Source organism: Jaculus jaculus, chromosome 14 (genome assembly GCF_020740685.1).
Source record: "Jaculus jaculus isolate mJacJac1 chromosome 14, mJacJac1.mat.Y.cur, whole genome shotgun sequence".
Lineage (NCBI taxonomy): Eukaryota > Metazoa > Chordata > Mammalia > Rodentia > Dipodidae > Jaculus > Jaculus jaculus.
This window is the reverse complement of record NC_059115.1, coordinates 20,937,587-20,963,893: the sequence shown is the minus strand read 5'-3', so window position 1 is coordinate 20,963,893 and position 26,307 is coordinate 20,937,587. Positions and strand designations below refer to the sequence as shown.

The 26,307-nt window shown below is 51.5% G+C and overlaps 2 protein-coding genes across 4 annotated transcripts; one reads left to right on the top strand and one right to left on the bottom strand.

The window, feature by feature from the left end:
• Window positions 1–2,742: 2,742 nt before the first annotated feature.
• On the bottom strand, window positions 2,743–6,109 carry Rras (RAS related). The gene is made up of 6 exons (XM_004672237.2): window positions 5,957–6,109; window positions 4,201–4,288; window positions 3,991–4,093; window positions 3,797–3,905; window positions 3,168–3,286; window positions 2,743–3,094 (listed from the first exon to the last, which is right to left on the bottom strand). The coding sequence occupies exons 1-6, from the start codon at window positions 6,107–6,109 to the stop codon at window positions 3,010–3,012; spliced, it is 657 nt and encodes a 218-aa protein (XP_004672294.1). The 3' UTR covers window positions 2,743–3,009.
• Window positions 6,110–8,260: 2,151 nt separating this feature from the next.
• Window positions 8,261–26,193, top strand: Scaf1 (SR-related CTD associated factor 1). 3 transcript variants are annotated; one of them, XM_004672236.2, is made up of 11 exons: window positions 8,261–8,504; window positions 11,523–11,636; window positions 11,858–11,915; window positions 12,380–12,474; window positions 12,745–12,845; window positions 12,941–13,056; window positions 20,826–23,552; window positions 23,867–23,949; window positions 24,161–24,379; window positions 25,488–25,616; window positions 25,775–26,193. In XM_004672236.2, the coding sequence occupies exons 2-11, from the start codon at window positions 11,529–11,531 to the stop codon at window positions 25,964–25,966; spliced, it is 3,828 nt and encodes a 1,275-aa protein (XP_004672293.1). In that variant the 5' UTR covers window positions 8,261–8,504; window positions 11,523–11,528; the 3' UTR covers window positions 25,967–26,193. The 3 variants fall into 3 exon arrangements, with proteins under 3 accessions (XP_004672293.1, XP_044989150.1, XP_044989151.1); XM_045133215.1 differs by lacking the exon at window positions 8,261–8,504 and adding an exon at window positions 8,811–9,022; XM_045133216.1 differs by lacking the exon at window positions 8,261–8,504 and adding an exon at window positions 10,974–11,184 and having other exon boundaries at window positions 11,519–11,636.
• The last annotated feature ends 114 nt before the right edge of the window (window positions 26,194–26,307 follow it).

The following is a 26,307-nucleotide window of genomic DNA, read 5'->3' as shown; positions in this document are numbered from 1 at the left end:
TTCAATTCTCCAGGACCCATGTAAGGCAGATGCACAAGGGAGTGCATGCATCTGGAGTTCGTTTGCAATGACTGGAGGCCCTGGCACACCCATTCTCTCTCCCTCTCCTCTCCCCCTTCCCCCCCCTCTCTGTTTCTCTCTCTCCCTCTCTCCCTCTCTGCCTCTATCCCTCAAATAAATAAATAAATAAATAAATAAATAAATAAATAAATAAATAAATAAAAAGCCGGGTGTGGTGGCTGCACGCCTTTAATCCCAGCACTTGGGAGGCAGAGGTAGGATTGCTGTGACTTCTCTAAAAGTTTTGCTTTGGAGGCTTCTGTGAGGCAACAAGATAAATTCAACACTAAAACTTAAAAACTTAAAAAGCAAAACCTCAGACAAGCATGGTTGCTCACACCATTAATCCCAGCACTTGGGAGGCACAGGTAGGAAAATTGCCATGAGTTCAAGGCCAACCTGAGACTACATAGTGAATTCCAGACCAGCCTAAGCTAGAGTGAGACCCTACCTACAAACAAACAAAAGTTGCTTGGAGTTGTACCGTAGGAGGAATTCAGGGCAGGGAATTAAGGTTATCAGCAATAACAAAAAATCATTGGTAAACTCAGGAGGAATTTAAAGCTAATTCAAGGTGGTCACCTAGCTTTAGGGTGATTCTCTGAGGCCAGAGATTGTGGCATTTAGTCTGGGTCAGTGCTGCCTAAGGGCATCATGGGTCTCTGTTACCCAGTGTTGCATGGTGAGGAGGTTGAGACTCGTCCTCCATCAGAGGCAATACAGCTGAGCAGAGGCCTGAAGCCTTTTGTAGATTCCTTCAAGACCTAACCTGTCTGTCTTGGGTACCTTTGATTGACCCAATCCCCAGAAAAGAACTGGCCTTAAGGTAGGTGGCTGCATAGTCAGGGAGAGAACTCTTGGAGCCATGGACAAGGGCCAGACTGTGGAAAGAGCACACTCCCAACTCAAGGCTGTTCTGGTGATGTCCATCTCAGAAGCAGAATTAGGTCAGCAAAACTTTGAGATATGAGTGAGACACAACAAAATGGACCCATACCTCTTACCTATTGAAAGTACTATTTTGTGACAATTATACTGTAGTAAGATTGTTTTTTCCAACTTGTAGAGTATGTTTTATTTTTAATATAAAAATATTCAGAATTGTAGCCAAGGAAGGTATAAGAAATGAAACCACTTACTGACATTGTGATATCACTTGAAATTAAAATAATAATAAATTTCAGCCCAATTAAAATAATATTCAGAATTAAACAAAAAAAGCCCCAAGCATTATTTGTATGTGCATCCATGTAGGTGTGTGTGTGTGTGTGTGTGCACTGGGATTAAAGGCATGTGCCACCACTTCTGGATTAAAAAAATTTTTTTTAATTTATTTGAGAGAGAGAGAGAGAGAGAGATGGCAGATAGAAAGAATGGGCTTGACAGGACATCTAGCCATTGCAAATGAACTCCAGACAGTGAGCCACCTTGTGCATCTGGCTTATGTAGGTCCTGGGGAATTGAACCTGGGTCCTTTGGCTTTGCAGGCAAGTGCCTTCATTGCTAAACCATCTCTCCAGTCCTATACAGGCCATTTTGTATCTGATAGCTTACATCGTAAGCAGACCTACCCTTCCTTTGGCTCTTACATTTTTCCCACCACCTCTTCCTCAATGGACTCTGAGCCTTGGAAGGTGTGATAGAGATGTTCCGGATGTGACTATAGAGCCTTGTCCCCCATGTGCCCTGTCTCTACAGTCTTGGACACCTGGAAAGTGTCCTATCCTTGGCACTGAAAAAATTTCTTTCAATGTAGAGTTTCACTCTAATCCAGGCTGACCTGGAATTCACTATGTATTCTCAGGTGGCCTCAGAATTTACAGTGATCCTCCTACCTCTGCCTCCCAAGTTCTGGGATTAAAGGTGTACACCACCATACCCAGCTTTGGAAATTTTTGTTGTTATAATTTATGGCTTCTGGATATGACATTATCCAAAGAAGTAGGTTTCCATATGGCTTATTCATAATATCTTATTTTTTTTTTAGCCACATCTGGCTAATTCAACCACCATCCTTTTAAAATAAAGACAAACCTGGGAGGGGATGTAACTCTGTGGTAGCACTTTAGCTTAGCATGCACAAGGCCCTTGATCCATTCCCAGCACTGTTCCCCAACCCCAATAAGACCAAGCCAGCCTTACATTTGCTTCCTGGGGCTGGGAAGATGGCTCAGTGGTAAAAGGCTCTTTCTTCCAAGCTTGTAGGCTGAAGTATAATCCCCTAACACCTACTAAAGTTGGATGCATATGAGTCTGTAGTCCCATAGGGCCTCCAGCAATGGGAGGTGGAGCCAGGAGAATCCAGAAGCTCACAGGCCAGCTGGACTGCTGGACACAAAGCAGCAAAATCAAAATAACATGGGAAGCTAGGCATGGTGACACATGCCTTTAATCCCAGCACTCAGGAGGCAGAGGTAGGAGGATCGCTATGAGTTTGAGACCATCCTGAGACTACATAATGAATTCCAGGTCAGCCTGGGCTAGAGCAAGACCCTATCTCAAAAAAACCAAAATAATAAATAAATAATAATATGGGAGACCCTGTTTCAAGCAGAGGTCCAAGGTGGTCCTCAGACCTCTCTACACATGCAACATGGCATACTCACACCCATACATACACATTACACACACACACACACACACACACACACACACTCACAATGAAAACAACAGAACACTTCCTGTGGTTGGCAGTGACATTTAGTTTTCTGGGGAAGTAGACTTATATACAGCAGTGACCTGGGAGCCCTTTACCCCACCAAGGGATTAAGTTTGGCGGAAGGCACACAGTGGCAATGGCCCAGGAGGCTGGAAAGTGAAAGTGAAGGGTACAGTGTTTCCTGGGAAACTCAAAGAGGAAACTGAGGCTCAGCCAGGGCCTCAGGCCACACAGTAAGGTGTGAGACAGCTGGTCCCAAGAGCTTGTGATGGTGGCTTGGCCCTGCCTCGCTACAGCAGGACACAAGGGCATCCTCCGTTCTTCTTTCTGGGGGCACTGGGTGGACTGGGCGGCAGTTCTTGCTCCTGGTATCTCCTGTGGGAAGAGCTGCTTGAGTACAGGATGGAGGGGCTAGAGACCAAGAGGACTGAAAGGGGACTTGGCTCACCTGACGGCCCGCACGAGCTGTTCAAAAGCCTCGTCCACATTCAAACGCAATTTGGCTGAGGCCTCGAAATAAGCCACATGGTGGGAGGCACTGAAAGTGGATGCTTCAGAGCGCAGGACCTAGGAGAGGGCAGGCTTTGCATCCAGTGTGACCCCAGCCTGGGTGCCAGACAGGCACACAGTGTGGTTTGGGGCAGTGTTCTCACTGGGAGGTCAAGAGAAAGTTCTTGGGTTTGTTTGTGTGGCTCAGAGTTACAGCTCTGATGGGCTGGGGACATGGCTCAGAGATAGAACCCCTCCTTAGCTATCACAGTGAGTGGCTGGGGCGTGACTCAGAGGTAGAGCTCCTGCCCAGAATCCATAGTGAGGGCTGGGGGCGTGGCTCAGAGGTAGAGCTCCTGCCTAGAATCCACAGTGAGGGTCTGGGGGTGTGGCTGTGAGTTCGAGCTCCTGCCTAGAATACACAGTGAAGGGCTGGGGGCGTGGCTCACAGGTAGGGAAGATCCCTTTTGTGTTTACTGCCCAGCGAGGGTTGACATTGGAGGGAACGTGGCTCCAGGACAGGAGAGGTGCACCTAAGAAAGCTTCCCAGATCCAGATGGGGTCCCCATGGAAGAGGGCATCCCAAACCTGCCGCTGCGTCTCCAGATCCGCCTTGTTCCCCACCAGCACCACGGGGAAATCGTCGCGGTCCTTGACTCTGAGGATCTGAGTGAAGAGCTTGCCCACCTCGTTGAAACTACAACAGAAGCCAATGGCGTGTGGCTGCAGGGCTGGAGAAGTTCCCGTGCTCAGCCACCGCCACCACCGGTACACCCTTTCACCTCTGCCTGTCGTTAATGGCAAACACCAGCAGGAAGCCGTGGCCTGCGCGCATGTACTGCTCCCTCATAGCCCCGAACTCCTCTTGACCCGCGGTGTCCAAGACTGTGGAGACAGGGAGAGGGGCCCATGGGGGACAAGGCTCTATAGCCACATCCGGGACCCCTCAGCCCTGTCACATGTCCCCGAGTCACGCCTGGCCCTGCTCTCACTGTCCAATCGCGCAGGGATGCCATCCACAGTGCAGATCTTGGTGTAGGAGTCTTCGATGGTGGGGTCGTAGTCAGACACGAAGTAGGACTGGGATGGTGGGGAGAAACACTGTCACCAAAGCGCCCCATGGGAGGAACCCCTGGCCCCAGGTCAGCTCCAACATAGCTCTCTCTCTGGATCTCTGTCCTCTGTTTTGGTTGTTTCTCATCTCTCTCTTTCTCTCTTTGGATCGCTGTCTCTCTGTGTCTGTTCCCTTTTTTCTGGATGTCTGTCTCCTCTCCCCATTTTTCTCTCGCTGAATCCCACCTGATCTGTCAGTTTTTTGTGAGCCCTTGTTGACCTAAGTGGTTGCCTATCCCTCCTCCCTTTCCTTCTCCCTCCCTTCCTCTTTCTTTCCCTTCTGTATGGGCTGCCTCTGGCTTCTCCTCCCAGGGGAAGGTCTCAGTTCCAATCCGGCTGCGGAGAGGCCGCCCCACCCTCGGCCGGCCCTTCCCTTCCTGCCTGGGTCCTGCTGCCTCCAGCCAGGCCTCTGGCCAGCTCTGGGTCTGGCCCAGGGTGCCAGGGAGCTGGGGCCTTCCTTTCTCAAAGACGTTTCCTGGAGTCCCTGGAGGTTCTGCTAACCAAGGAGCCTCTTCAGCAGCAAGTGGAGGGCACACACCTTCTTGGGGGTTCCATGCCTGTAGTGGGTAGTTCCCCTGGCAAGGTGTTGGATTTTCAGGGAGCAGCAACCTGCCTGCAAGATCTGAAGGCTGCTTCCTTTCTAAGGGGGCTTTTGAAGGCCTGGCCTGCAGGGGTGAAGGTGTGGGGCATGGGGGAATGGGGATCTGGGGGGAGTCTTTGTGCCATGTTTTCAGATTACATTGTGAGATGGTCAGAGCTGAGAATTGGCCTGCAGCCTCAAGGTGGCTAGGCACTTGAAAGACCTGTGATCCTGGGGACATATTTATAGGGCATATAACCTTCCAAGTTGCCTGTATTTGTAGGTCGTGAAGAATCTAAGTTTTTTTGTTTTTTTCCCTTCCTGGAGTTGATCTGGGGGATACTCAGGATTTCTAAGAGGAGAGCCCAAGAAGTTGGGGTTGGCTATGACACAAGGAAAAAGTCGTTCGTTTCCCGTGCGACAGGAATAGATGGGTGGGGGTGTGAATCTGGCAGAATGGGATAGTCCCAGTTTGGGGGTATTACTGAATAGTCAAGTAGCAGGATCTTTTGGCATCGTCTTGTGTCTGAGGGGAAATACTTTCTAAGTAAGGGTTGCAGGTTGCCTTTTTCTGGGCTGGGTGGTCCCAGAAGTGCAAGGTTTGAGCAAAATTTCTCTGTTCTGAGGTAGGGGCGGTTCCTGAAAAGAGGATAACGATCCTGACTGGGGAGTGTCAAAGATGCTGGGCACATTTTGGTCTTGAGATGAGCGTTGGGTGGTTAGGATATGAAGCTGAAAATTTAGGGTTAGGGGCCTCTGGGAGTTAGGATCTCAACGGAGCGACTGGAATTGAAACGCTCCTGGGATGCGCTCAGGGTCAGGTCCTTTAGAAAGCAGGCTCTCAGGTTCTTGGGGGAGGTTGATAAGTTTCAAGAAGCTTTAGGAGAAAGAAGCCAGCGGAGGCCCGGGGCGCTTAGAATGGCAATGCACGAGAACCTTTCAGAATTAGGAGGGTCTCAGTTGATGGGTCAGGGAGAAGAAAGAATCTCAGGGATCCCCCTAAGGACTCCAGGACTCAATCTCGGGGACACCCTCCCGGAGAGAGGGCCCACTACCTGGATGAACTGGATGGTCAGCGCGCTCTTGCCCACGCCGCCGCCGCCCACGACCACCAGCTTGTGGGTCTCGCTGGGCGGGGGGTCCCCGGGTCCCGGCCCCCCGCCCCGGGGCCGCCCCCGCCCAGACCCGGACGCCGCCCCGGTGCTCATGTCGCCACCGCTGCCGCAGCTGCTGCTACCGCTTTGGGGGGGGAAACCAAGCAGGACTCAAGGGCTGGGCTATGCTAATAAGGATACTGAATAAACATGAGCTCGGGCCCAGGACTACCGGCTCAAGACCCTTAGGAGGAGGCGGGGCTATGGATAGGGAGGGGCTATGCTAATGAGGGAAGGGGAATTGAGTTGGCGAAGGGAAATTCCAATATGGGCGGGACTATGCTAATGAGGGGCCAGTGCTATCCCAAAGCTTCACCTCGCGTTCACAGTAGGCGGTCTGTTCGTGGGCGGAACTATAGTAATTAAGCTCTTCATGGAAGAGAATGAACTCTCTAGGGGCGTGGCTATGCAAAATAGGATAATTTAATTAGGATAATTGATGCCATTTCTCCGAGGACCATCAGTGAGGGTTGGTTCTGGTAGGCGGGGTTTGCCGGCTCCTGCGCGCGCGGCCGTATATAGGGTGCTCCAAGAAGAACAGGAGAAGCTCCACCTCCGACCTGGTATCTCCTCCAAGCTCCCTAGCTGGGCGACTGGCCTGGAAGGTGGAGTCTCTGCCCGCTAAGGGACCCAGGCTTCCGGTTCCCCGCTATCCCAGCCAAACAGAAGATAGACTGGGAGGAGAGATGGGGCCCTGGAGAGGGACAGCCGGGTAACGGGACTGGGAGGGGCTGTGAGATCACTGCATTCCTAATGCATGAGCCAGTTCACCCAAGTCGGGACACCCGGGTCATGGAGTGCCTAGAGCCAGGATTTCTGGGATTTGGAGAAAGCCCATTGCCCAGACACCTAGGACAGCATGGGATTCGAGACTCGGGTTCGTGGGCCCTATGGAGGCTGTCTTACAGGAGGAAGCTGAGGACTGGAGTTCTGTGTACAGGGGTTGGGGAGACTGGGAACCCCTTTTTGTTTTATTTGTTTGTTTCGAGGTAGGATCTCACTCTAGCCTAGGCTGACCTGGAATATCAGGGGGTAGTAGGACCCCGAAATTATTTTCATTTGAGAGATAAAGAGGGAGAGAATGGGTACATCAGGGCCTGCAGCCACTGCAGATAAACTTCAGACGCGTGTGCCACCTTGTACATCTGGCTTAAGTGGGTACTGGGGAATCGAGCCTGGGTCCTTAGGCTTCGCAGCCAAGTGCCTTAACCGCTAAGCCATCTCTCCAGTCCAGAATTTTTTTTAAATTTTTTTTCTCAATTTTTGTTAACATTTTCCATGATTATAAAAAGTATCCCATGGTAATACCCTCCCTCCCCCACCCCCAGAATTCTTGATATGAGGGTTTGTGCAGGAGGAGCCTGATCTCTTCGTTCATGTAAGGTTCTGAAGAATGAGGAGCCTGAGGGCCCTACCCAGGTCCATGGGTAATCGGCTGAGATTTCCAAGTACGGGAAAGGAGGGAAATAAGTCTTCACGCCTCTGTTCTGAGTCAGAGTATTCAGAATTTGGACTTCGCAGGCCTGAGTGGGGGACTCTGAATTTTAACTTTTTTCTTTTGTTTTTCGAGGTAGGGTCTCACTCTAGCCCAGGCTGACCTGGAATTTACTATAGATAGTCTCAGGGTGGCCTCGAACTCACGGCGATCCTCCTACCTCTGCCTCCCGAGTGCTGGGATTAAAGGCGTGCGCCACTACACCCAGCTTCCTTAGTTTTAAATCTAGAGGAGTGGGTTTCAAATTTAGGAGCAGCCTTTAGGGGGTCTGCCTAAAAACAAAGGCTAAGGACAGTGATAGAGCACTTGCCTAGCTTGCACGAGCCCCTAGGTTCTATCTACAGATATAGAGTAGTGGCGCTCATCTGTAAATCTCAGCCTTCGGAAGGCAGAAGGAGGAGTGTGTTATGTTTGAGGCCGTTCACGGCTACATAGCAAAACCGCTTCTCAACTGAGCCCCGCTGGAAAAAAAAAAAAAAAAATTGGAGGGTACGGGTGTGTGTGTTTGTGTCTGGATTCTGACATCCCGGGAATGCAGGCAGAGAAACCGCCATCTCTCCAATGAACTACAACTCCCATGAACGTGTTCTTTACGTAACTTCCTATTCCGCCGCCCTTTACCCGCGCACGCAGGGCACTGTGGGGCCTCACCGCGGCTGCAGCGGCTCCTCCCGGTTCACCTTTCACCCCTTGCTGTCCCCGCGTGACGGAGTCTGCACGCGGACTACGCCTCCCGGCGAGCAGGGCGCGCACCCGGGCCCCACGCACCCCTGTGACTGCTGGGAAACCGAGTCCGTTCTTCCTCCCGCCGGCCTTCAGGACGCCTAGTCGGTCCTTCAGATCCCGGCAATCTCGGCGGCAGGTTGGCTCCGCCCCTTCTCTCCTCTACTTGTGAGCTCCGCCCCATTCCGCCCCGCCCCGCGCCGGGGCCGGAGCCGCAGCCCGAGCGGCGGGGTAAGATGGCGGCGGCGGTCTGGGCCGCGGCGCTCGGGCCTATCGGGGTGGGCGGGGCGGAGTCGGGTGGCTAGTTGTTCCCGGGTGCCCCCCATACGCCACGGGGCCTGGAGTGCTGAACGGGGCAGTCTCGGACCCAGCAGCGGTGGCGAAGCCTGACGCTGAGCGGGGCGACTTGTGAGGGCCCCGGGGCGCGTCTATGGGTGCCAGGGGGGCGTCCATAGGGCCCGCTCCGCGCCTGGGGCCTGCCCTCCAACATACTGCAGACTCGGGTTATGGGTATGGGTGATGTGGGTGGTGGTGTTGGGCTAACCGTAGACTATAGGGTCTGTTGAGAGGGTTTTGAGGCCATCTTGAGATAGTGGTATGTGCCCCAGGGGTGAAGGGGTTCTGCAGAACCATCTAGATTGCTGGGGGATGTCTGGTAGGGCTGGCCTGTGGATGCAGGGATGGAGTCTGCAAGCTGCCTTCATGGAACAGGAAATCTGAAGAGTCACCTGGAGATGTGTCCACCCAGGGTGGGAGGCAAACATTGGGGTATACTGGGATGGGCCTCCAGGGTCTGGGAAGTGTTTGTTGTGGTTGACAGGCCGAGGACAGTTAGAAGGACCTGGAACCATTCAAGTAGCTTTGGTGGTTTTTTTTTGTTTTTGTTTTTGTTTTTTTGCAAGATTGCATTCTATGAATGGAGCAAATTCAAGTGCTTTGGGGGACCAGATAAAGGTGTGGAGAATAATACAAAAGGAAGTTGTTGGAAATTTTGCCCAGGCTCAAATGCACTTACCTTCTAGGAAGTAATTGAAAAATCTACCTTGACCTCAGGCTATTAGAATTAGGCCCTGGAGGTGTAAGAGGGTTTGTTGGGTCCTCTAGACTCACCAGGACAGTGCTTTGTTACTATGGACCTTGATGGATAGTAAGAAATGTATTGTTCTTTGAGACCCAGTACTTGGCAGCATTTTTTTTTTTTTTTTTTTTGGTTTTTCGAGGTAGGGTTGCTCTCTGGAATTCACTATGTAGTCTAAGGGTGGCCTTGAATGCACGGTGATCCTTCTACCTGTGCCCCCCAAGTACTGGGACTAATGGCATGTGCCACCACCCCCAGCTCATTTTTTTTTTTTTTTTTAAAGGTAGGATCTTGCTCTAGCCCTGGCTGACCTGGAATTCACTATGTAGTCTCAGGCTGGCCTTAAACTCTCAGTGGATCTCATACCTCAGCTTTCCTAGTGTTGGGATTAAAGGCATGTGTCACAATGCCCGGCAAAGAGAGAGAGATAATGGATGTGTCAGGGTCTCCACCTGCAACCAAACTCCAGATGCATGTGTCACTTTGTGCATCTGACTTTTACGTGGTACTGGGGAATCAAACTCAGGTTGTTAGGCTTTGCAGGCAAGTGCCTTAAGTGCTGAACCCCAACATATCTATTTAATACTGAAGTCCTATGAACTGATACTTCCAATCACTGCTTATGAAGCATTTTCCATTATGTCCTACTTACTTTGTGTAATGAGCCAGTTGTGAAGCACTGGATGGCTCTCAGGACTCTAGTTTGGGGACCACTGGTATAGCACTGTCTTAAGAATAAAGGCACATCATCATACAGTCTCCAGTCAGTCGCTCTTAATTCGGCTTCTGGTGTGTGACAGTCACTGCTCTGCATAGCGTGTCTATTGTGGGAGGTGGTGAAGAGCAGAGCTAACCCCTCCCACCTGGGAACTACAGGGTCAGAAGTTTTTGAGCATTAGCTGGAGAGGCTGATGGAGGGAAATGACCCTTGGAGTAAGGTATAGTTGAGGGGATACATGGGAGAGGCCAAAGATTTAGGGAGCAGGAGGCCAAATGTGTGAATGTGGAAGCATGGGCATAGCTAGAAAATACATGGTAGGATGGAGACGAGACCCTAGGTCCTCTCTTTTTAGGTGTCTACCTGGTGAAGCAGGGTAGACAAATAGAAGAAACCCAGGTATTGAGAGCCAACCATTTTTGCTGATGTGTAGTGTACCAGGATGTCCCTGTAAGAGTGTGGCTTTTCATTTGCACAGCTTGTCTCAGAAAGAAGCTACTGCTTTGCCATTTTTAGATAAGCATGTAGTGTAGGTTAGGGAGTCTGGGGCTTTCTAGGAATTCTGAGATTAGGTGTTGTTACAGAGTAGCAAGCTTGACAGTTGTGGGGAAGTTTGTGACATTCATGTTCTCTGAGGCCTGGGGCACAGCATCCAATCAGTCTGCAGGCTGCTCTTTCAACTGCATGTTCAAAGCTCTGAATTGCCATGACACCACGGAGACTTCAGCCTTGCTTGTGCAGGATGGGCACCTGGGTGGTAGGCAAGTGCTTCCACAGGGCTGGATGGGGTCGGGAGGGGAGTGGCAGGCCTTTCTGAAGTCAACATTTTTTTTTTAGGTAGGGTCTCACTCTAGCCCAGGCTGACCTGGAATTCAGAGGTGGTGTCCAACTCATGGCAGTCTGCCTCCTGAGAGCTGGGGTTAAAGGCGTGTACCACTACACCCTGCTCTGAAGTTGGACATTGTTGTTTTCAACGTGGCTTAGTGGTTTTTGCAGACCATCTTACATGTGTAAATAAAAACTGGTTCCCCATTGTCGAGATGATGGATACTCTAAAGCTGTGTTACCTGTGCACTGAGTACTGCTAAGCACACTGGCCGATACCTCACTGTGGGTCTGTGGGACTATGCATATACTCTGAAAGAAATCATGGCATGACTTGAAGAAGTCTTTGTTGGGTTTACATCCCATGGGGTTGCTTGAGGTTTGAAAAAGGTGGTCAGGGAGTGATGGGAAATGGAGAGCCAGCTATTGGAGTAGGTGGATTAGGAGAAGGGAGGCAGCCAGAATCCAGAAGGAAGATACTGGGTCTAGCCTGCAGGTTAGCATGGGCCCAATGACAGGGTCATCTGGGATGAGGTGAGGGGTGCTGGAGGCTCTTGGGGTCTTCACATTCATTCTTTGTTTCCGTCCCCTCTCTGCCACTACTCTAAACTGTTGCCTCTTTCCCCAGGTTACCATGGAGGAAGAAGATGAGTCTCGAGGGAAGACAGAGGAGTCGGGCGAGGACCGGGGAGATAGTCCCCCTGACAGAGACCCCACCCTTTCTCCTTCTGCCTTTATCCTGGTGAGAGTACTTAAGGCTGGGTTCCAGGGCTCTGGAATGGGTAAGAGGCAAGAGTACAGGTTCAGGCGCTCTGCCTCTTGGTCCTCTGGGAGAGGTGGGTTTTGGGGTCACATCAGCACTTGTGTATGGCTGTAGTAATGTGTGGAACAGCTATAGGAGCAGAGGCTGCAGATCTTTCATTACCTTAGTTCTCTGATTCTTGGTTCTCTCTCCTTTCCTAGCGGGCCATTCAGCAGGCTATGGGAAGCTCCCTGCAGGGGGACCTGTCCAGTGATAAAGGTATGGAGTATGGAGGATTCCAGCCTCCTGCCTCTCCTCTACCTTCTGTGTAATTTCCAAGGCCTTCTGGGTGCCACTGTTGTGCTGGGGCCAGGGGTACCAGGTAGACTGGGTTGCACTGGTAGAAGGCGTGGCAGTCAAGGGAACAGCAGGGCTACAGCATGGGGACATGGAGCCAGAGAACTGAGTGCAGCTGTCCAAGGCTGCTGTTCAAGGTGATATTAGCAAAGTGGTAGGGCGCTTGGAAGCAGGAGAGATCTGACTTCACCAACACAGCATAGCAGGTCTCAGAGGCAAGTTGAGGCGTGTGCCCTTCAGTAAGCCAGATTGGTATGAGTTGGAGCCCAGAGGGGGTGCAGGGAGCAGGACTGAATTCAGAGGGGTTCGCTTGTTCCTTTAGCTTTACCAAGTGCTAGCTGGGTTCCTAATTCCTGCACCCTCCATTCCTCTGTGCCACTCTTCAGATGGTACTCGGTGTCATGGCATTCGATGGAGGCGCTGTCGAAGCCCACGGTCAGAGTCCCGTCCCCAAGAGTCAGGAGGTGCCGACACCGCCACTGTGAGTGAGGGGGTCCCAGTATTTGCAGCTTTGGGTCTGGAGGATGGGTTGTCATAGAATCTGACTCCTGGGTCTGGGGAGGTGCTGATAACAGTGTTTGCATCCTGGGGACTAGATTGCAGTATCTGAGCTGGCTCCCATGGACTGTCAGGATAAATGAGTTGTGTAGATCCCTGAATTTTCTTGAAGGAATTTCAGCTGTGTGGGTTCCTGAGAGGCTGGGACCTGGGAAAGTTGTCTCTGAGTACTCACAGTGACAATTGCTCCTAGGTGTTGGACACAGCTGCAGACAGCTTCCTTGCAGGGCTCGTGAGCATTTTGGACCCCCCAGACACCTGGGTTCCCAGCCGCTTGGACCTACGGCCTGGAGAGTGAGTACCTGGGCAGCTGGAGGTGGGGCACCTCCAGCTCTCCAGCTCTGTAGTCAATACTGCCGCCATGGCTCACTGTATCTTCCACCTTGCAGAAGTGAGGACATGCTGGAGCTGGTGGCTGAGGTCCGAATTGGTGACAGGGACCCCATGCCTCTTCCTGTGCCCAGCCTGCTGCCCCGCCTCAGGGCCTGGAGAACAGGCAAAACGGGTATGTGGGGCTGCACCATATTGCCCAGTTGCCTGGGAGTCATGGGGGAGTGAGCTGTATGTATGTATTATTCATCTGTGGCACTGGGGCCAGAATTCAGGGGCTAGTGCATGCTGGACAAGTGCTCTACTGTTTAGCCAATACTTCCAGTCCCATGTCATTATGTTAGAGAAGATGGTAGTTGGCCATGTTATTGGATGCAAGTTATATAGACCCACAGATGCACGCAAAATAAAAGTGATGCATAGGACCCATATGTAGGTGTAGTGCTTGTGCGAGACACTTGGTGTTAGGGCTTGGATGGGTAGTGTCACTGGGGGAACTGTCTCCACTGTCAGCATCCTCATCCCCTGTAGAGTGGATATTCTGAATGTAGTCTCTTGCTGTAGGTCATCTCTTGCTCAAGGTTAAAGCCAGTTGCCTACTTGTGGGTTGGCCCCAGTTGGACCTTCTGAGTGGAAAGCCAGACATCTGGTTCATGTGTGGTGATTATACAGGTTATTATCTGCTCCTCAGCCCTGAGCCAGGTGGAGGTTCTGAGAGCTTCAGTGTTCATCAAAATCTTGTCAGTGTGAGCTCTGAATCAATGGGTCTATGAGGACCCTGGAATTTTTATTTTGGCAACACATGCTGCAGGTCTCTGGAAAGTTAACTTCCTTTCTGCATGGACATGGGTTTGGGAGCAGAAGGGAGTGGAGCTGAGAGGAAGAGCTTGGGCTGAGGCCTTGTCTAGTGTGGTGGTAGTCACAAGCCCAAGTTCATTTGAAGAGCAGGTGTGTTCACTTTGTCTCTTTTTTTTTCTCAGCTATGAGTCTTCTTTTCCATTAGGCTCAGGAGACATGGTGCCTAAAGCTCATTACCCTCCTGCAAGCCACAGAAGTGGCTTGAAATTTCTCCTAAAGCTGAAGACTGTAGAGCCAGGATGCTGCTGCCCCTGTAGTCCCACCAACTGGGAATGCTAAAGAGGGAGGGTAACTTGATTTCATGAGCTTAAGACCAACTCAGAAAATTGAGAAGCCTCGTGTTTTTTTTTTTTTTTCAAGGTAGGGTCTTACTCTAGCCCAGGCTTACTTGGAATTCACAGTGTCGTCTCAGGGTGGCCTTGAACTCAGCGATCCTCCTATCTCTGCCTCCTGAGTGCTGGGATTAAAGATGTGCATCACCATGCCTGTCTATGAGCCTCTACTTAAAAAAAAATGGGGCTGGAGAGATGGCTTTATGGTTAAGGTGCTTGCCTGTGAAGCCAGAGGACCCAGGTTCGATTCCCCAGTATCCACATAAGCTAGATGTACAAGGGGGTGCATGCATCTGGAGTTCATTTGCAATGGCTAGAGGCTGTGGCATGTCCATTCCCTGTCTGCTCCTCTCTCTCTCTGCTTGCAAATAAGTAAATAATTTTTTTTAAATGCAGGGCTGGAGGGATGGCTTAGTGGCACTTGCCTACAAAGCCAAAAAGGACTCAGGTTTGATTCCCCAAGACCCACATAGGCCAGCTGCATAAGGTGGCACATGCATCTGGAGTTCATTTGTTTGCAGTGGCTGAAAGCCATGGCACACCCATTCTCTCTCTCTCTCTCTCTCTCTCTCTCTCTACTTCTCTCTCTCAAGTAAAATAAATTAAAAAAAAAAAAGAGGCTGGGAGAATAAGTAAATAAAACTATAAAAATAGGTGGAAGCTGGGCATAGTGACACATGCCTTTAATCCCAACACTTGGGAGGCAGAGGTAGAAGGATCCCCATGAGTTCAAGGCCGCCCTGAAACTACATAGTGAATTCTAGGTCAGCCTGGGCCAGAGTGAGACCCTACCTTGGGGGAAAAAAAAAAAAAAAAGTGGCATGCTGGATTGAATGATCGAATTTTTCTGCTGGACTGTGACACATACATGGAACCTAATAATTTTTTAAAATGTATTTGCAAGGAGAACAAGGGGGTACATGCATCTGGACTTCGTTTGCAGTGGCTAGAGGCCCTAGCTTGCCCATTCTCTCTCTGTTTCACTCTGCCTCTTTCTCTCTCTCTCAAATAAATAAAATATATTGAAAAAAATTTATTTGCAAGGAGAGAAAGAGAAGATGAGCACACCAGGGCCTCTAGCCACTGCAAATGAACTCCAGATGCATGTGCCACTTCATGCATCTGGCTTTACATGGGTATTGGGGAATTGAATCTAAGTCATTAGGCTTTGTAGTCCAGTCCCTTAACCACTGAGCCATCTCTCCAGCCCTTGTTTTTTGTTGGTTTGTTTTTTTCAGGGTAGCCCAGGCTGGCCTTGAACTGACAGTGATCCCCTTATATCTGCCTCCCAAGTGCTGGAAGGTATGTGCCACCACGCCGGGCTTCTAATTATTTTATTTTTTGAGACAAAGTCTCATACTGTAGCTCAGGCTGGTCTTGAATTTGCCTCCCAAGCGTTAGGATTATAAGCATGTACTATTGCCACACCTGGCTAGAGGTTATGTGTTGGTGATTTTCTTTCTTGTTTTTTTAAAGTAGGGTCTTGCTCTAGTCCAGGCTGACCTTGAACTCACTTACATAGTCTCAGGGAATTTATAGCAATCCTTTTTATCTCAGCCTCCCAAGTAAGTACTGGGATTAAAGACATGCACCGTCATGTCCGGTTCATGCTTTAATTTAATTCAATTTAATTTATTTGCAAGGGGGGAGAGAGAGAGAGAGAGAGACAGATAGACAGACACAGACAGACACAGACTGAGAATGGTAATACCAGGGCTGGTAGTTGCTGCAAAAGAACTCCAGATGCATGCGCCAACCTGTGTATCTGGCATTACAGGGGTACTGGGGAATTGGACTTGGGTTTGGGAGGCCCTGCAGGCAATACCTTAATCACTGGGCCATCTCTCCAGCCCAAGTTTTTTTTTTTTTTTTTTTCCTTTTTCTTTTGAGGCAAGCCCAACAGACTGGCAGCCACTCCAGACTGGCAATCAAATTCCAGATGCATGTGCCCCCTTATGTGCACGTGTGACCTTGTGTGCTTATGTCATGTTGTGCCTCTGGCTTATGTGGGACCTGGGGAGTTGAACATGAGTCTTTAGGCTTTGCTGGCAAGCACCTTAACCACTAAGCAATCTCTCCAGCCCTTGGTTTTGTTTGTTGAGGCAGAGTCTCTTTAAGCCTAGGGTGACATGAAACATATCTTTTATAGCCCAGGCTGGCCTGAAACTCATGGTGATCCTCCAACTTCTGTCTCCCTAGTGCTGGTTTTAAAGGTGTGTACGGTCATAGGTAGCTCTTTTATTTGACATAGACTCATATATCCTAGGCTGGTCTGAACATAATATGAGGCCAGGGATGACCTTGAACTTCTGACACTCCTGCTTCCACCTCCCTAGTGCTGGGATTATTGGTATGTCCACCATGCTTGGTTTTATGTGGTGCTAGGACTCTGCATGTTAAGCAAGAACTCTAAAGAACTGAGCCACATTTCAGTTAAAACATTTTTTTACAAAATTTTTATTTGTATGTGTGTGTGTACATCAAAGTCTGTTGCTCCACACCTTTCTAGCTGTATATAAAAGGTGATGGGTTTAATCCCAGCACTCGGGAGGCAGACATAGGGGGATAGCCGTGAGTTCGAGGTCACCCTGAAACTACATAGTGAATTCCAGGTTAGTTTGGGCTAGAGTGAGACCCTACCTTGAAAAACTAGAAACAGGTGATGGAGTGTTGATCCCCAGCAGGTTGTGCAAGTAAGCACCTTGAACCACTGAGCCAGCTCCCTGGCTCTTTCATTCTTTTTTTTTTTTTTTCCTGCTGGTGCTGGGAAAAACCCAGAGTTGTTGCATTTGCTAGGTACGTACTCTACAGCAGAGTTAAATCTCCAAACCCTACAAATAGCTGTTACTATTTATTTATTTATTTAATTTTTTTGTGGTGCTGGGATCAAACCCAGGGACTCATACTCTGAACCACTGAGTTATAATCCTTAGACTGCTAGTTTGACTTTTTCAGTTTTTGATTTATTTAAAAAAATATTTTTTTAAGCCGGGCGTGGTGGCGCACGCCTTTAATCCCAGCACTCAGGAGGCAGAGGTAGGAGGATCGCCGTGAGTTCGAGGCCACCCTGAGACTACATAGTGAATTCCAGGTCAGCCTGAGCCAGAGTGAGACCCTGCCTTGAAAAAACCAAAAAAAAATATATATATATATATTTTTGTTGTTTAATTTTACTTATTTGAGAGTGACAGAGAAAGAGGCAGATAGAGAGAGAGAATGGGCCTCCAGCCACTGCAAACAAACTCCAGATGTGTGTGCCCCCTTGTGCATCTGGCTAACATGGGTCCTGGGGAATCAGACCTTGAACCGGGGTCCTTAGGCTTCACAGGCAAGCACTTAACCACTAAGCCATCTCTCTAGCCCTTTAAAAAATTTTTGAGAGAGGAAAAGAGGCAGAGAGAGAGAGAGAATGGGCATGCCAGGGCTTCCAGCCACTGCAAACGAACTCCAGATGCATGCGCCATCTTGTGCATCTGGCTTATGTGGGTCCTGGAGAATCTAACCAAGGTCCTTTGGCTTTGTAGGCAAGCACCTTAACCATTAAGCCATGTCTCCATCCCATATTTTCAATTTTTTAAAAAAGTATTTATTTATTTATTGAGAAAGGGGGAAGAGATAGAATGAATGGGTGCACCAGGGCCTCTTACCACTGCAATGAACTCCAGATGCATGCGCCACCTTGTGCATCTTGCTTTAAGTGGGTACTGGGGATTCGAATCTGGGTCCTTTGGTTTTGCTGGCAAACCCTTAACTGCTAAGCCATCTCTCCAGCCCTCAAACATTTTTTTTTTTTTTTTTTTTACTGATATGTGTGTGCATGGTTTCTTGCTGCTATAAAAGAATGCCAGATTTCATGTGTCACTTCTTTTTAAAAAAATTTTAATTTATTTGAGAGAGAGAGAAAAAGAGAGACAGATAGAGAGAATGGGCCCGCCAGAGCCTCCAGCAACTGCAAATGAACTTCAGATGCGTGTGCCCCCTTGTGCATCTGCTAACTTGGGTCCTGGGGAATCAAGCCTCGAACCTGGCTCCTCAGGCAAGCGCTTAACCACTAAGCCATCTCTCCAGCCCTTATGTTTCACTTTTCATCTGGCTTTATGTGGTTACTTGGGAATTGAGCCTGAGCTGGCAGGCTTTGAAAGCAAATGCCTTTAACCACTGAGACATCTCCCCAGCCCTATTTTGAGTTTTAATTTAATATATTCACTTGAGAGAGAGGAAATATATACACACACACACACACACACACACACACACACACATACATACATCCATACATACACACACACACACATGGCCTCTAGCCACCGAAAACTACAGATGTATGCACCACCCACCCTGTGCATCTGTCTTATGTGGGTACTGGGGAATTGAACCTGGGTCCTTCAACTTCACAAACTCCTTAATCATTAAGCCATCTCTCCAAACCCTATTTTGTTTGTTAGAAGATAAGTCCTTGTTTGTTTTTTGTTGTTGTTTTGGGTTTTCAAGGTAGGGTCTCCCTCTAGCCCAAGCTGACCTGAAATTCATTCTGTAGTCTCAGGTTGGCCTCCAATTCATGGCTATCCTCCTACCTCTGCCTCCCTCCAGAGTGCTAGGAATGGTGTATGACAGCACTCCTAGCTAAGAAGACAGGTTCTTGTTATAGTGCCCAGGCTGGCCTTGAATTCATAATCGTTTTGCTTCAATCTCTGAAATAATGGGATGGCAGCTCTGCACTATCATTACTGCCCCCCTCCTTTGTGCTTTGTTTTGTTTTCAGGCAGGGTCTCACTCTACTCCAGGCTGACTCTAGACTAGATGGCCTCCTAGCTTATTGTAATTCTCTGTATCTCATCCTTCTGAGTGTTGAGATAATAGGCCTGAGCCAGCTTCCTGTTTTATTTATTTATTTTTATTTTATCTTTTGGTTTTTCTGAGGTAGGCTGTCCTTCTAGTCCAGGCTGACCTGGAATTCACTATGTAGTCTCAGGGTGGCCTCGACTGCATGGTGATCCTCCTCACCTCTGCCTTTTGCTTGCTGGGATTAAAGGTGTGTGCCACCACACCTGGTAACATTGTTCCCTTCATTTTTATCCAGAGCCTTCTGCTAGCGGCCTGTAGGTTTGCCTGATGGGTCTTGTTTCTCCTTCCCTCCCTAGTGTGAGCTGCAGGTTTGCTGTCTGCTTACCTGGAACCTCTTGGCACAAAATTGGTTTTGAGTAAGTGTGTTGAGTGAGCATATTCCTGTTTCATAGAAGGGAAACTGAGGCAGGTGGGTGGAACCACTGACTGTCACATTATTGGTGAGGACTGGAACGTAGGATCTGCATTAGGAGGTGTTCCTAGCTGCCCCTGAAGGCCCTCTTTTTCCCCTTGCTGGGAGGGGGTAGGGCTGGTAGTAGTGTGGTTGAATTTTGTGTTCAGATGTATCCATCTAGGTCCAGGAACAGCATTTTCCTGTGGCACTCCCTTCTAGCTGTGGCCACCGTGTGGTGTGACTTTGGCATGGAGAGCCGTGCAGTGAAATATCAATTGAGAAAAATTAGGAGGGGCTGTGCAAAGCACAAAGTTTGGCTTATGGCAGCCACTTGTCTTTGGAACAGATGTCTTCTTGGTCCTTACCAGGTAAAACCCCCTTGTGTGCAGGTTTAGGGCAGAACTTGGGGGTGAGTCACTGTCCAGACCTTTAGTTCTGCCATCTGTAGTATAAACTTCTCCTCCACAATGCAGGATAAACTCCTGTAGGAGGTAGCTGGTGCAGCAGGTGAGGGCTTGCTTTGGCTTGGAATGTGAACTCTAGGTGTGAACTTACTTCTCCTGCCCCTTTCTATTATATGGAGACATCCCTGTCCTTGGTCAGTGCATTTCTTAGGCTTTAGGCTAGTATGTGACCTGTGAGGTCCTTTCAGTGCTCCCTTGAGCATGACATGAGTGTGGATTCATGTCCTTTTTCTTTTGCTGCTGGGGATTGAACCCATGGCCTTGCATATGCCCTCACTCCCTCACTGGTGGGTACCAGGCAGCCACTCTGCTGCTGAGTCACATTCCCCAATCCTCTTTACGGGGTGTGTGTGTGTGTGTGTGTGTGTGTGTGGTTTTTCAAGGCAGGGTCTCACTCTAGCCCAGGCTGACCTAGAATTCACTATGTAGACTCACGGTGGCCTCAAACTCATAGCGATCCTCGTATGTCTCCTGAGTGTTGGGGTTAAAGGCATGCGCCACCACACTCAGCTCTTGTTATTCTTTGGTTTTTTTTTTTTTGAGGTAGGGTCTCGTAGGGTCTCACTCTAGCTCAGTCTGCCCTGGAATTCACTATGTAGTCTTAGGGTGGTGTCAAACTCATGACGATCCTCCTACCTCTGCCTCCCAAGTTTGAGGACTAAAGGTGTGTGCCATCATTCCCAGCTCCTCTTTACTTTTGGAGTCAGGGTCTTACCAAGTTACCAGAATTGCTCTGAACTTAAAAGTTCTGGGTCATACATCCATGGAGCCCCATACATCAGCTGGGGCCATACTGACTGGGCTGGCACCTGATTGTTGCCTGTCTTCTGTGGTGTGCCCTTGAAGAAGGTATTGCACTTCGCCTTGGTTTCCTTCCTTGTGGCATGGGTTACAGCAACCTGAATGGCACACAGGAAGCATTGGAACAGTGCTTGGTGGTACAGTATCAGCAGTGGGCAGGAACACGGGGATCAGTCATGGGCTGGCTTGGATGATGGGAGAGGAGTGAGGTACCTCTGACCAAGCCTCTATCTGCCCTGTTTCTGTGCAGTTTCGCCACAGTCCCACTCCTCTCGGCCCACCTGTGCCCGCCATCTCCTCACCTTGGGCACAGGGGATGGGGGTCCCGCCCCACCACCTGCCCCTTCCTCTGCTTCCTCCTCACCTTCCCCTTCCCCTTCTTCATCTTCCCCTTCCCCTCCTCCACCCCCTCCACCCCCAGCCCCCCCAGCCCCTCCTGCCCCGCGATTTGACATCTATGACCCCTTCCACCCCACTGATGAGGCCTACTCACCACCACCTGCCCCAGAGCAAAAGTATGACCCCTTTGAGCCCACGGGCTCCAACCCCAGTTCATCAGCCGGGACCCCCTCACCTGAGGAGGAAGAGGAGGAGGAAGAGGAAGAGGAGGAAGGCCTGTCACAGAGCATCAGCCGCATCTCGGAGACCCTGGCTGGCATCTATGATGACAACAGCCTAAGCCAGGACTTCCCAGGTGATGATAGCCCCCGCCCAGAGCCCCAGCAGCCGCCAGTGGTTCCTGGGACGCCGCCACAGGCTGACTCGACCCGGGCTGATGGAGCCCCGCGCCGCCGGGTCTTCGTGGTGGGGCCTGAGGTGGAGGCCTGTCGGGAAGGCAAGGTGTCGGTGGAGGTGGTAACAGCTGGTGGGGCCGCACTTCCGCCACCACTGCTGCCCCCAGCGGACTCGGAGATTGAGGAGGGTGAAATAGTGCAACCTGAAGAGGAGCCCCGGGCGTCCCTATCGCTGTTCCGCGCCGCTGGTGGGCGCGCACCCCGGCCTCCACCTCCCACTGCCACGACCCCCTCTGCGCCCCCACCACCTCCTGCACCTGCTCCACGAGCTCCTGAGGGGGACGACTTCCTGTCGCTGCATGCAGAGTCCGATGGTGAGGGTGCTCTGCAGGTGGACCTTGGGGACCCGGCACCCGCACCCCCTACCGCAGATGCACGCTGGGGCGGCCTGGACCTGCGCCGCAAAATCCTCACCCAGCGGCGTGAGCGCTACCGCCAGCGCTCTCAGTCACCTGCGGCCCCGCCGCCAGCACGCAAGAAGGCCCGGCGTGAGCGCCAGCGCAGCGGGGAAGCCCGGGAGCCTGCTGCGCCGGACCCGCCGCCCACTGCCCCCGCGCCCGCCACCTGGGACTCTAAGAAGCACCGCTCACGGGACCGTAAGCCTGGCTCCCACTCCGCTGCCCGCCGCCGCTCACGCTCTCGCTCCACCCGCCGCCGCTCGCGCAGCCCAGAGCGGCGCCGTGGGGGCAGCCGCAGGTCCCGATCCCGCGAGAAGCGGAGGCGGAGGCGGCGCTCTGCCTCACCGCCTCCTGCCACATCCTCATCCTCATCCTCCAGGAGGGAGCGGCACCGCGGCAAGCATCGTGATGGCGGCAAGAAAAAGAAGAAGCGCTCGCGCTCCCGGGGCGAGAAACGGGCTGCAGATGGGGGTGAGAAGCCACCTGCACCTGTCCTGCCGCCCTCCAGTTCCGTCTCAGGTGACCGTGACAGCCGGCGCCGTGGGGCTGTCCCACCCTCCATCCAGGACCTCACGGACCATGACTTGTTTGCTATCAAGCGGACCATCACAGTGGGCCGGCTGGACAAGGTTGATTCCCGTGCGCCCTCACCTCCAGCCGCATCCCCCAAGCGCGAGGTCCTCTATGACTCTGAGGGCCTAAGTGCGGACGAGCGGGGTGGCAAGAGCAGCGAGAAGGACCGGCGGCGCTCAGGGGCTGCCGCCTCGTCCTCACGTGAGAAGGGATCTCGTCGGAAAACTATGGATGGGGGGGATCGGGACAGGGACAGAGATAGGGACAGGGACAGGTCATCCAAGAAGGCGCGGCCACCCAAGGACTCAGCATCTTGCTCAGGGCCCTCAGCCAAGCCACCGGTCAGCAGTGGCTCGGGCTCATCTTCATCATCTTCGTCCTGCTCCTCCCGGAAGGTGAAGCTGCAGTCTAAGGTGGCTGTGCTCATACGGGAGGGTGTCAGCAGCACCACACCCGCCAAGGATGCTGCCTCTGCCAGCTTGGGCTCTATTGGGGTCAAATTCAGCCGTGACCGAGAGAGCCGCTCCCCTTTCCTGAAGCCAGATGAGCGGGCTCCTGCGGAGGTGGCTAAGGCGGCCCCAGGCAGCACCAAGCCCAAAAAGACCAAGGTCAAGACCAAGGCTGGGGCCAAGAAAGCTAAGGGGACCAAGGGAAAGACCAAGCCATCAAAGACCAGGAAGAAAGTCCGCAGTGGAGGCAGCGGTGTGGCCAGCGGCTCTGGGTCCTTAAAGAAGTCCAAGGCTGACAGCTGCAGCCAGGCTGCCAGTGCTAAGGGAGTAGAGGAGACATCATGGTCCGGGGAGGAAAGGGCTGCCAAGGCCCCCAGCACCCCACCACCCAAGACAGCCCCACCACCGCCAGCCCTCACTCCAGACTCTCAGACTGTGGACAGCAGCTGCAAGACCCCGGAAGTTTCCTTTCTGCCTGAGGAAGCTAGTGAGGAGGCTGGGGTACATGGCGGAGCAGAGGAGGAGGAAGAAGAGGAAGAGGAGGAAGAGGAAGAGGAAGAGGAGCAGCAGCCTGCCACCACCACAGCCACCAGCACAGCTGCAGCAGCCCCGAGCACTGTCCCCAGTGCAGGGTCAACCGCTGGAGACTCTGGCGCAGAGGATGGCCCAGCAGCACGGGTCTCTCAGCTGCCCACGCTGCCCCCACCCATGCCATGGAACCTGCCTGCCGGTGTGGATTGCACTACCAGCGGTGTCCTGGCCTGTGAGTGTGTGTGGTGGAATGAGGGAGATTCCCTGAAAGAGATTGTAATTGACGTAGGACATGATGGGGAGGGCTGGTTAGTGTCTTGTAGAGGTTTCCAGGCTGTGGACATGCTGGGAACAGACAAGGCCTAGGAGCACACACCGGGAGAGGGGAAAGGTTCAGGGTTCACCTATGGTTGGGTAGAACAGAGGGCCAAATCGGAGGCTTGGGCAAGGGTGCTGCCTCCCTTAGGGAGACTAGGTGTGAGGTTCACCATCTCCTGTCTCATTGCTCCTTCTAATTTATGCATTGTCACTCTGTGCCTCCTGCAGTGACTGCACTCCTCTTCAAGATGGAAGAAGCCAACTTGGCCAGCAGAGCGAAGGCCCAGGAGCTGATCCAGGCCACCAACCAGGTGCACTTCCCTGGGGCCAGTCCCCACAGCCTCTTATTTTGTCCTTTGTCTGGCATAGGAGTGAAAGTCCAACTCCTAGCAGGCTCTGGGCCAGGCAGTGGCCAACAAAGGAACCTGCTACACTCGTACCTTAAGAAAGCCAAGGGAAAAGCTAGCAGTGGGTGTGCAAGCCCCACCTCCCCCTGGTTCACCCTTCTCCCTCTTCCCACAGATCCTCAGCCACCGGAAGCCACCCTCCAGTCTTGGAGTAACCCCAGCTCCTGTACCCACCTCCCTGGGTCTGCCTCCAGGTCCCTCTAGCTACCTGCTTCCTGGAAACCTCCCCTTGGGGGGCTGTGGCTCTACCCCTCCCACCCCCACTGGGCTGGCCACTGCATCTGACAAGAGAGAGGGCAGCAGCAGCTCCGAGGGACGTGGGGACACAGACAAGGTGATCTTGCCTCGGGAGTTGGGCTAATCCAAAGCATTAAATTGTAAAGAGCTAGACCTTCCCAGGATGGGTGGGTAGCAAAGGTGCTGGTGCTAGCCACTAGACAGGCTTGAAAGATGGGCTGGTGGGGGATGGCTCAGTGGTTAAAGGCTCATGCTTGCAAAATTCCCTAGCATTCACATAAAACCAGATACAAAAAGTGACACAAGTAGCTGGCATTCATTTACAGTGGCAAGAGATCGTGTGCCTATATACATAGACACGTGCACAGATACTTTTTTTTTTTTTCGAGGTAGGGTCTCTCTCTAGCTCAGGCTGACCTACAATTCACTATGTAGTCTCATGATGGCCTTGAACTCACATTGATCCTTCTACCTCTGCCTCCCAATGCTAGGATTAAAGGTATGTGCCATCATGCATGGCTAAATAAACATTTTTATTTATTTGTTTTTTTGAGGTAGGGTCTCACTCTAGCTCAGGCTGACCTGGAATTTACTATATAGTTTCAAGGTAGCCTCAAACTCTCGACAATCCTCCTACCTCTGCCTCCCAAGTGCTGGGATTAAAAGTGTGTGCCACCACACCTGGCTAACTGAAAAGGTCTATCAGGGCTGGGGATGGGACTTTGCTCTAGTGTGTCTGCCTAACATGCATGAGGCTCTGCCTCAGCCCAGAAAAAAAACTGCACACATACATCTGAGTTGTATTGTGTGTTTATACCTATTTATTGACATCTCTCACTAATCTCTCCCTCAGTAGCTGTCTTTCTATTAGGAGGGTAGTCTTGAAATGTTGAGGCTGGGGCTGTAGCTCTGTTAGCATTCGTGATCCCTGGGTTCCATCCTCAGAACTAAAAGCAGAGTACTTTAGTAAATAAATAGGCCAGTTTAAGTACTTGACTAACACTTATCTCCCCAGCAGACTGTCCTGGTTATGGCTAAGCCAGGACAACCAAGGGTCCACCTAGAGTACTCAGTGGCCTGAAATGGCTGCAGTAAGGGGAGCACAGGGCAGCCCCTAAGCAGGACTTCCACTGCAGGTACTGCAGTTCCTTATGTTCCTCATCTGGTCCTTCTGTCCTTCTTCCCCCACTGTCTCCACCCACCAGTACCTGAAAAAGTTACACACCCAGGAACGGGCAGTGGAGGAGGTGAAGCTAGCCATCAAGCCGTACTATCAGAAGAAAGACATCACCAAGGAAGAGTACAAGGACATCCTAAGGAAGGCAGTCCACAAGGTGGGGCTCACAGGAGACAGGCAGCTCAGGAGGGGCGGGGTTGGGCAGAGTAGGGCCTGAGGGCATGGGCCCAGTCATTGGGGGAGTGGCCTTCATTAGTCCAGGATGGAGGAGGGTCCAGGGGCTGGTGGCGACTCTAGCTCCTCTGTGCTCCCCAGATCTGCCACAGCAAAAGTGGGGAGATCAACCCCGTCAAGGTGAGCAACCTAGTACGGGCCTACGTCCAGCGCTACCGCTACTTCCGCAAGCACGGCCGCAAGCCTGGGGACCCCCCAGGACCCCCTCGGCCACCTAAGGAGCCAGGACCCCCAGACAAGGGTGGTCCGGGTCTGCCTTTGCCTCCCCTCTGAGACTCCTGCTTCCCCATGTCCCTTGCTTCTGAGATTCTGGACATATTTATGGCTCTACCTCCCCACTTCCCCTCTCCTTCAGTGGTATGACAGGGGAAGGTTGCTGTGGAGAGGAGAGCCTCCCTGACCCTCTCCACCCATTTCTCTGGCCCCCAAATCTGTCCCTTCTGTCCCACCCCCCTGTTCATGCCCCTCCTGATTTCATTAAAGATTTCATGAGATGTTAACCCTTTTTAAAGACTGATTTGAGGAAGAGTTGGGGACACCTGAAGGGAAGCGGGAGACAAGGCTTGGCAGATATGCATGCATTTTGGGCCTCAGTTTTCTCATCAGCATAGAGG